The sequence below is a fragment of the Limulus polyphemus genome, unplaced genomic scaffold (genome assembly GCF_000517525.1).
Source record: "Limulus polyphemus unplaced genomic scaffold, Limulus_polyphemus-2.1.2 Scaffold2007, whole genome shotgun sequence".
Taxonomy (NCBI): Eukaryota; Metazoa; Arthropoda; class Merostomata; order Xiphosura; family Limulidae; genus Limulus; species Limulus polyphemus.
In genome coordinates, this window is record NW_013667617.1 from 115,256 (window position 1) to 126,122 (window position 10,867).

At 30.5% G+C, this 10,867-nt stretch overlaps 1 protein-coding gene across 4 annotated transcripts in view; it reads right to left on the minus strand.

The window, feature by feature from the left end:
• The window catches only part of LOC106465638 (transmembrane protein adipocyte-associated 1-like), a 33,846-nt gene that overhangs the window by 19,853 nt on the left and 3,126 nt on the right, over nucleotides 1–10,867 (minus strand). For 2 of the 4 annotated variants that reach the window (XM_022393580.1, XM_013925873.2), the window contains exons 1-4: nucleotides 10,612–10,696; nucleotides 7,501–7,731; nucleotides 5,730–5,862; nucleotides 2,741–2,830 (exon numbers count right to left, since the gene is read on the minus strand). In XM_022393580.1, coding sequence (XP_022249288.1) covers nucleotides 2,741–2,830; nucleotides 5,730–5,862; nucleotides 7,501–7,691 — 414 coding nt within the window. In that variant the 5' untranslated portion in view covers nucleotides 7,692–7,731; nucleotides 10,612–10,696. Of the gene's footprint in view, nucleotides 1–2,740; nucleotides 2,831–5,729; nucleotides 5,863–7,500; nucleotides 7,732–10,611; nucleotides 10,697–10,781; nucleotides 10,822–10,867 lie in introns of those variants that run through there. The other 2 variants (XM_022393579.1, XM_022393578.1) reach the window with 2 other exon arrangements.

Below are 10,867 nucleotides of genomic sequence, written 5' to 3' on the forward strand. Positions count from 1 at the left end.
GCCAAGTTTATTGACATACTCTGAAAATAAAGTTGTTTAACTGAACTTTGAATGCAACTGTGTAAAGAGATTGTGATATGTACATTTTGACCCACCTGTGCTCAAAGATTTAACTTGATGAAACCATAACATTTTGGCCTCATTACCAGATGGAAATTCTTCTTGATTATGTTGCATACTATTGTGTGGGATGACTTTGCCACTGGCCCTTATGTTTGTGGATTTTAACCACATTTTGATTACCATGGCTGAGGTGTGACTTGTTGCAGGTCTCTTTTTGGATGGTCCTGATTACCCCAAATTGATCCATATTTTTTGTTTTCTAATTCCATTAATTCTTTCAGCCCAGGCTCAATACCTGGGCCCGACCTCGTAACCATTTTGTGCTTGTTATAGTTTTCATGCTATAACTTTTAAATTAGTAAGCATATGTTAACAAAATTTAGCTAATTATCACTAAACATTATAATGCTTTCATATGCAAAATATCAATTTTTTATTAATTTTTAAGGTTTGTTAAGCAATGTTTTTCTCATGCTTTTCTTTTCTTTTCGCATATTGCTTATCCAACATGCAAAGTAATTTTCATTTTAAAATTAAAAATACTTTTATGCATCAGAAAATTCTCAAATCTTTATAATGTTCAGATAGTTATCAAATGTTTCTTACGAAAAACTTTATGTTATCTGTTATTTTCACAAACGAATCTCTGTACAGGTTCAGTAGATTTGACCGATCTTGCAACCACCATAAAATATTTGGAAATAAATATAAATTATGCCTTTTTCATTCTAGAATGACAGCAAATTATAACACAAAAACATAAATGTTTTGACTAAACAGCTTAAGCCTCATAATATTATACATTTATATATGTTTATTATTTTTATTATATTGACCTGTCAGCCATGCCTGGCTAACAATACAGAAGTTACAATGATGCAGCACACATGCTCTCATGTTACCGTATCCAATAATATAAAACTGACCTTTAGTCTTTACAAAGTGACCTGTCTTGGCTGTGTTTTAGTAGACTAGTATTTTGTAAAATACAGTCACATTTCAATTATTATACATTATATATAGAGAGAGAGATTATTGCTATTTAGAAATAAGTTCTTAAACTTATCTTTCTTAAAATGTAGAATATTAAATAAAGAAGTAAAGCAAACAATTATCTCTTTTAATTATGACTTTTGTACTTGGTTGCTAAGCCTTTTAAAATTTTGCACGTAGAGGATATGAAACAAAATAATTTTTTTTAGGTTTTATATATACAGTTGAATAACCAAACAATCATAAATTACTATAATGATACCACAGAATTCCACTATAATTTATCAAGCTTAGTAACTAAGCTGTATTTGGGTAAAAGAAATTTCGAGCAGATTAAAGACACAACCTACCTCCTTGAAATCTTGGTTTGAAAGAAAATGGCTGAGAAAGCCACTATGGGAACATTCCGAGCTTTCGATTCGTCATTCATATGTTCTATATTGAAGTAAGTGTATATAAGGAACTGTTTCCAAAAATGGAAAGAGCTGAGCGGGGCCACTGTGTTTGATTCATTACATGAGTGATATCTCAGCAAACAGAAAAGACAGGAGGTTCTTATTTTATATTCTAGCATGTCAACATCAGTAGTTTGAATTCCTAATTCGTATGAAACTTTAGATTTTGTATTTTGACATCACAAACATCTAATTTGAACCAATGCTGCATTCAACACACCATGTGACACACAAAAATTGATGTTTAAGTGTTTTCTAATATTTACTTTTAAATTAAAAAATTAAATAGTGTATAGTACTAAAATTTAAGTTATAATCTACAGTTTGAAACCAAACTTATTGACATAAATTCATGAAATAGTAGTTCAATAAAATGTTGAATGCGAGTCAACAAACGCGATGACATGGCCTTTGACTCGTGACCCATCTGGAGAGGGTTAAGTACAAGGGATATCATTACTTTTGAAGTTTTGAAACCTTGACCTGAGCATAAGAATATTTCGCAATGGAAAGGGATATTTCATACCCTTCCCCAAAACAATAAATATTTGGTGGCATTACACTTCCTAAAAAATGTCACACAATGTCAAAATGTAGTTCTGGTACATGCTATTCCACTATGACTTTATAGTTAGCTGTCATGTTACTTGCTAATTTAAATATTCAAAATTCTTTTAGCATAATGTACTCAACCCTCTGTAAATTAATAAACAAGAAACAGTTATTACAATGGTTGTAAACTACTTAAAGAGTTTATACAAGGTATGAAATGTGAACATCTAAAAGCCAGAATTGAACTAAAATAAACACGAATATACATAAAAATATATAGACTTATATATTACTAAAAATAGCTAGATCATAGTTCTGAAATTGTTTGAGTATCGTGAAGACTTTAAAACCAAAAATAAAAACATAATCACTACCTCATCATATCAATTTCATTAATTCTTTCAATAAATACTATACTTATAGAATAAAGTACATTTTAAAAATAGATTTATTATAATAGATATTTCTTATATCTATACTGGACTGTATATAAATTTTACTTTTAAATCCTTTTCACATTTCTATGTATTAACTACTGAACCCATGGTACATTTTTTTCTAAAACACTATTACACAAAGCATACTTTGGGGTAAAAGAATGGCCACTGAAAATTTTTAAAGTGTTTGAAAGTGAGTTTAATACGTGTTTATAAAAACTATTCAAACTGTCAACTTACCTCGTCAGCAAGATTCCAAGCATGTGATGTAGAGTCAATTATCATGGATACCATGCATCGTACAATGTTAATACAGACACTGAGAAAAACCTGCAAAAAAGGAAACCTGTTAACAAACTATTGCACGGATTGGCCACAGAGTTAAGGATGCTAACAGGAGGTTCTTGGATATAGGGGTTTAGAGGCAATTTAATGTAAAAGTTACTTGAAAATAGAGACCAGCTCAAATAACAACTGTTTGATAACATTATCAATTGTTACAACACAGTATACTATAAGCAAAACAATGAACAAATGATCTTTTGTGTAGTAGCAAGAGTTACAGTGTTGAGTTTGGTTTAGGTTTTAATATTTATTTAGACTTTGCTATACTGTGGTTTATCTTAACTTGCAATTGTTTTATTTAGTATTTTTCTGTAGTGTTTAGTTTAATTTGCCAGGGGGGGGGTACATTAGGAAGAACAGTTACTTTTATTAAAGTCTGCATTGTGAAATCCAAGTACAAGCTTGGATTTAAACACTTCACTTTCGTGTGAAGCAAACACTACACTGTTCACATATGGCAAACATAAACAATATAAATCACCAGAGCAAACTAAAAATGAAAATAAACAAAGGCTATACTGTTCAATAGCTTTTGGAGCTGTCATATAATGAATGAAAACCCACAAAAACTTGCTTTAACTTAGAACGTGAGAGCTTTAAAAGCTCTCGTTGCAACTTAATGACTAATGAAACTGTACATAATCTTGAGCTCTTAAAGCACAAACATGACCACAAATACATCAATAAACCTCAGTTTTTTAGAACATAAAAAGCTGTGATTTGTACTCATTATCTCGGTTAGCTGGTAGGAGGTGTTGCAGACTAAGGGTGTGATTGCCTGCAGCTATTATCTGATTGGTTGAGAAGGCCAGCTCAGCTTCTTAATTTAGCACTTTTTATTCATATAAGAAAATCAATTAATTGGCCCTGGTCTTCACATAGTTCCCACTCACTGCTAAGGAAAGCAAAAATTTAGTAACTTTTTTTAAGAGTCTCTCTGCATTCAAAGGAAGAACTATGAAAAACAATGTAATTTTAAACATTTTGCTTTTTAACTAAAGGGGTTGAAACATATATAGTGCATCATAGTACTGCACTAGAACACTACTAGAACCAGCCTGACATTTTCTGTCATTTAAAACTGTTTGTTCAAATTGTATCTGAATAAATATCTTTCACTTTTATAAAGCTTTCGAGCTAAAAAAATCAATTTTACTTAGTATGGATGTGACACTCTTGATTGTCGAATTTTTGTATAACAGCCGGAATAAAACTAGTGTTAATCATGAATATACAAGCAACAGAAAACTATATACTGATGATTTTTCTCATTAATTGTAGCTTTAATAATAATAATCTTCATGGGAAAGCATGGGGCTTACAAAGGGCTTGTCTGATTTGTTTTTACCTTAACTCTTAATTTCTATGAAAATATTCTACAAGATTATAGGAATTTTTATTACAAGCTAGTCTCGTCACTGACTTTCAGTTCAATCTAGAAAACTGAGTTATTTTTTACTAATATCTACTACTGCAGGTCAAATTTATCAAGAAACAATGGATATGTTGTTTTTTGTAAAATTGGCATCAATCCTCCAGTCTGTTCCGGAAAGTTTAAAAATAATAAATAATGTTATACGAGCTTAATATTGATTTTTCAAATGTCTTCAAATTCGATGACGAGGAACCCACTTTGAGACTAATAATGGCTGGAGACGGCTTGAATGGGTAACGAAGCAAAATTTAATATAAGTTTAACATAACAACAAGTGTACAACATGTACAAGGTACCTGATGATGACAAAACCTTGCTGTTATGTTAAACTTATATTAAAGTTTTGCTTCATTACCCATTCAAGCCGTCTCCAGCCATTATTTTCAAATGTCTATTATCAAAACTGTATCCGTGTGTGTATATATATATCTTTGGTGTTCTACTTTTTGTTAACATCGAGCAACATTGCTAAGGCCAGTTTCTACTAGTCTCAGACCAAAAGACAGAGAGAGAATAAACTGTAAACTATGCACTGTAAACCATCTAAATTTTACATATAAAATACAAGAAGTACATATAAGCTTATTAATGATCTAAACAATCAATCTTTTCATTTTAACAAATGAGCTAAAATATTGTCAATCATGAACTTGCTATTACATTAGTTGAGAATGCTGGTGTCCTACAACAAAGACATTAGAACACACACACCACTGCACATTCAAATATCTTACTATTAAAACAGTGTTATAAACTGTATTTTGTTAGCTAAAGGGCATACAACACCTAGAAAGTTTGAAGCATATTCAAAAGTAGATTATATTTATGAAATTAGTTAGAGTGTAGAGTGATTTTAAGATAGAGAATAAATCAGTCAGAGTGTTATTTATTGCAGATATTTTGTACAAGTAAGTTATTTTTTTATGTTATTTATCCTCATTTTTAATGTAGGCCTACAGAAGGACAACTGTAACATCAGGATTATTCTCTTTTATGGTATAGTAGATTCACAGTAAGAGTTTCTCGGTAGTCTGGTGAACACTGTCGTCTGTGGGTGAGACCACTGGAACCTACAGTGAACAACTGCCAAAGAGTGTCCACTCATCACAGTTTTTTTTCATTAAGACAAACAGTTCCAAAGTATAAATTCAAGTCATGTCAACCACATAGATTGTATTATTACCAGTTAATCATGGCTAAGATTGAACACCACTGCCTACCATTTGTAGAATGGTAAAGGCAACAGATTTGTGATATCATTATTAATTTGGAAACAAAAACAAAACCTAATAACTACATGTAATACAAACATATGTCTTTTAGTTAATTCAATGTACATGAACAGCATCCAATGAATATCATCAGTTGTACTGTGAGCAACTAACCCAATAATCAAAGACATATTCTGAGATAAAAGTTAAAAACTACAACTTCGGAACTGTAACTTACCAAATGGTAAACAGTGTATAACACAGGAATATTACTTTCTTTAAATCTTCGTCTTGCTTGATTAATTCTTAATACCAGAAAAACCAGAAACAGAACATTTGGAATAAACAAAGCTAGATCCCATGCTTGAACCCTAAAGAAAAATAAATAAATGTATGAAAAGGACCTGTTCTGTAATTTATATTACACAAAATATAAGTTTATATATACACACACACACACATACAAAGATGTCTATGCATCTCAAAATCTATTTTTGTATGCGACCATAAGAAAAATTTAATAATTACTGTGAGTGTAAAATATTTAGTTTTAATTACAACCATCAACTTGAAATAAAAAAAAAAACTTACCAATTATTTAAAGAACATCTTCTGACTTACTATCTTGTCCACTTCTGTGAAAACTTTATTTTTTACAGTTTACTTAATGATTGCACTACAGTATCTATCAATATAGTTAGTATAAATCATAAATGAAGACTTTAATACATTAATATTTTATACATTGTACTAATTAAACAACAAACAGTTATTTAAAGTTCATTAATTTCCAAGCAATACAGTTTAAAATTGCAATAGATACTTTTATTTAGTACATTTAAATCCAGAAGACATGGAAATCTTCCCAAAAGGAAAAGCATACAGTACATACATGTCCTTAGCTGATGTACATAAGTACATTCTTTAATAGATTGTACATAGGAAGTAGAATGTAAAGTTATGTAGCAATAAAAGCTAGCTTAAACTAAAATAATTGTGTAATTTCATATTTTCAAACAAGAATAACTTTTTGCCGAAACGTCTTAAGATAAATTTCACAGAAGCGAAAAAAATACTAACAATGCATTGTTTTGAAAAAAGCTGTTCATTAGTGAAGATTACAAATTAACTAATTCAATCAAAAAAAGTGATTCACTTAAGATAAAATTTAAAACAAATGGGTATTTTAAAAATAAACAGCAGTATAAATTTTATATAATCACCAGAAAGAACTGGGAACCATAAAGTTTTATAATTAGCTAAGCTAAACCAACCAGCTCAGAATGAACAATCACAGATATGAACTAGGTTATCCAGTTGTGGATGAGCAGCAGCTGACAGGAGCTGGGACAAGCTGGGCTAACCAGCAAGACCATGTCTCCAGACACAACACCTGCTGGTCAACAGCTGGTGCTGGGCTATGCTGGTTTTTCCAGTAGGAATTAGAAAATTAATCTACATAAAGATTAAGGGATGTTAGCTTACACAAGTAACTGCAGTGACAGGTAAATGGTTTATCTCACATATAAAACTTAACTAGCAAGCAGTGTTGAATCCAGACCTTTTCATCAAGGGGTTGGGGTGGAATGTGAAGCTGGTGGGTAATCAATTCAAATTCAACAAAATGGAAAATACTGTACTTCAGGAAGGGAATTTTTTGCACATGGGGTATATTCCCCTCTATATAACCCCTGAATTAAACACTGCTAGCAAGTTTTGACTCTTACAGATTAAAAAAAAATGAACTTCTTTTTTTTCAAAGATCAGGATCAGGATTTAAAAAAGTTTACAAACTATGCCCACTTTGTTTGCAGTTGACTAAGCAGAAAAGAAGTCGACATGCAACTATTCATGAAACAGTAGATGATACCTGGAAGCCACAAAAGTTATCACCTCAGGCTGTTCCAGAATTTTGTACAGAAGAAATAAACTATACAAAAGTAAAATATATAATATCTGTATATTACACATTTGTTTGTATATACATATTGTAATGAAAGAGACTTTACCTTGTGTTTCCAAGTTTATAATACAAAAGTCTTCTACAAAATTGATCATTTTTTGTTACATCCGATGTTAATGTTGTACTGCTGGAAAACTTTAAGATGAGGTGGTCACTCCTTCTGAAAGTCGTAGCGAATATTTCAGTTTCTTCTGTTAAAAGTGATCTCAGAATCTGATATGTCCTGCATGGTTCCATGACACAGCAACTGACAACAGCTTAGAATCTCATATTTTATCTTAAAAACAGAAAAACAAACCATTTAAAAACAAGCACGGTAATGACTTGACAGGTTTGAATAACCATTCCTAAATGGTTTGTAACTTTAAACCCATGGATTAAAAATTGGTATCTAACAAGTAAAGCTTGACAATACAATAAATTACCTCTGAGCATCAATTACATTGGTTGGTGCCATATAAAATAATCAACTAATCAAACGTTCTTCTCATTATTTCAACTATCCAAATAATTAAAATACTGCCATTATGATTTCTCATTGTTATTTTTTCAAACAGTTCAAGTTTATTCAGCTGTGGAATGGCATGGGCTGGTGATTAGGAATGGGAGGGTCTCATTATTAGAGGGACTTGCACTTGAATTCCTGTTAACTCCAAACATGTTGACTCTTTCAGCTACACAGACGTAATATTTATTTTTGAGTAATGGCAAAGCTATTAGGACTATCTGCCACTGTCTCTCATTTTGCGTTGCTAACCAAAGGAATTCCAGCTGGTTGCCTTCCTTTGGTTAGCAACTCATTACATTATTAGTTTGTAAAATATTATCCCAAGAGTTTGCAGTGGTTGCTACCAGCAGGTTGCCTTCCTTTGGTTAGCAACTCATTACATTATTAGTTTGTAAAATATTATCCCAAGAGTTTGCAGTGGTTGCTACCAGCTGGTTGCGCAACCACTGCAAACTCTTGGGATAATATTTTACAAACTAATAATGTAATTGAATGTGAGGTTACATTGCCTTATAAAGAGCTAGACCCAATGATGCCTACTGTTCATGTTTACCTTGTTGGAACTGAACAATACTTTAGCTTATCATATTGCTTACATGCTATAAAAGTAGCCACTGTTACATTATTTAGAGCATGCATGTAACAAAGGTTTTGGGGGAATCAAACCCTCCTTTTTCAGCTATAAACATTTAAAATTTATGCAAAACACACACACACTAAGAAAAGTCATACATAAACAGCTCAGTAATTATCTCTAACCTAAACTACCTTAAAACACTTTTTTTTGTTATAATTTGCTCAGTAACTATTATAATATACAAGGAAGAGGTTCATAGTGTTTAACCTTTCAACTGTGGTATATATCCATCCTACAAGTGCACATTGCTATAGTTATACATAGAGCTCAACTTGTTTTGGTCTTCAGTAAATTGTTTTTACTTATTTTTTTATAATAATGGTCAAATAGTAGTTAAAAGATGAAATATTCGGTTGTTTTCTTATAAGAGTGATTATTATAAAAATGTTTTGGTATCATCTCAGTTATGTACTCAAGATTGGTTTAGTAAAACATAATTCTTAATCTAGAACTATATATTATGTTTTTATGCTTAACAATTTTCATGTTATATATGTTGTGTTTCTGGTGTAGCTATACAAGTTTTTTAATATAACACTTAAATGTCAAACTCTACACTGTTTTCCTTAACTTCAAGTACTAACACAATGCTAAACATCCTAGAAATTGGTAGATAAAAAGTGTTGTCCTGATAGCCTTCATGGTTAATGACCTGTTTACTTGTAAACTTAGTTTGACAATATAATGTCTTAGACAATGCAGTAACTTAGCATTAGGTTTTCTACTTTTGTATTATAGTTAAGTACATCTTCAGAAGTTAATCAATTATAAGATCAGTTGACTGCCAAGCAAAATTAAAACAATTATCACACCAGCCATTCATATCATTTGCCAAACCCCATCTTAACATACATTGGCCATCGCAACAACTTTTGATCATAAATTAAGATAAAAAAATCAACAAGTATTTTTACAAAATAATATTTCTTATTTTTATTATACAAGGAAATATAATTAAAATAATGGTTTAACAAATGTATACGTGTTTTTTTTATTAGGTAATTATACATAAGTCAAAAACATTATTATAAAAATTTCTCTATTTTGCAACATCGTATGTACCCTTTTTACTAATTGTGTTGTGACTTGTTATAAACAAAACATCTGAAAGTCATGTCTCATAACAACAATTTAATGAGTTATGCAGTACAAAGCAGTGAAAAGAAAGTTGTTTTTAATATATGTCCCAAGATTTTCTTGATATATACTTTCACGTTGTGTGATATATTTCAATTTATTTTTTGCATAACACTAAGTGGTCCCTGCAATTGATCTGACACTGTGATTAAATGGTTCAGAAAATTTATTAATATTTAGCACGGGTTCAAGTTTAACACTAAATGATTTACAATGTGTGTATCTAGTGCCAGGGCTGTGTACATCACTTGAGAGATTATACTACTGGTCTCAAGTAGTTTCACCATCTAACAGTGACATAAAGAAATTTTTAATTTCAAATTTTCAATGCACATTATATTAAATCAAATTAATAGTATTAACACAATCATTATAAATCCATCAGTACTATGATATTACTTGTAATAATTAATATGTGTATGTGCAACTTTGTTTATTAAATTGTTTGTGTTTTTAATTTAAATATTCCTCAAGCATAAAGTAATATATTTATTATTTTCTATAATTTTCTTTATATAATATTTATGCTACAGTGGAATGTAAACATTAATAAATCTACCCTAATTACTTTCACTGTAAGTTATAACCAAAGGTAATGTAAACTGTATCACCTTGAAAGTCTGAGAACATGTATCTATCATCCTTTACTGTTAACCTTCAAATACTTTAAGTATAAAGCAACGAGGATCTATCAGTATCAGATGAGAGCAAATACTTCAAATAGTTGAACTGTACAATCTGAACTACTTTTTAAAGTTTTACTTTTACAAAATACAAGATTAATGGTGTTAGTTCTCTACATTCACATTTTAAACTAAACGAACAATATAGCAAGTGAATTAAATATAACTGAATAAATTAGTTTTAGACAGTACCTGTATAAGTCCAAAATTAAAACTCTAAATTATGCATTTAAAAAATGAAAATATAAACGACATGGGGAGGATCATAAGCTTTCTTATCATTTACAGAGCGACATCTCTAACGTTATTTTACGGTTGAATAATGTGTAGTTGAGGAAAATTATAAAACGAAAAATATATACTGTTACGTCTCCGTCCGTTAGTTAATTTTCCGTAACTTCGTTCCGACGAAACTTTAGCGACACAAGTCCTTTCTTAATAAAACTGG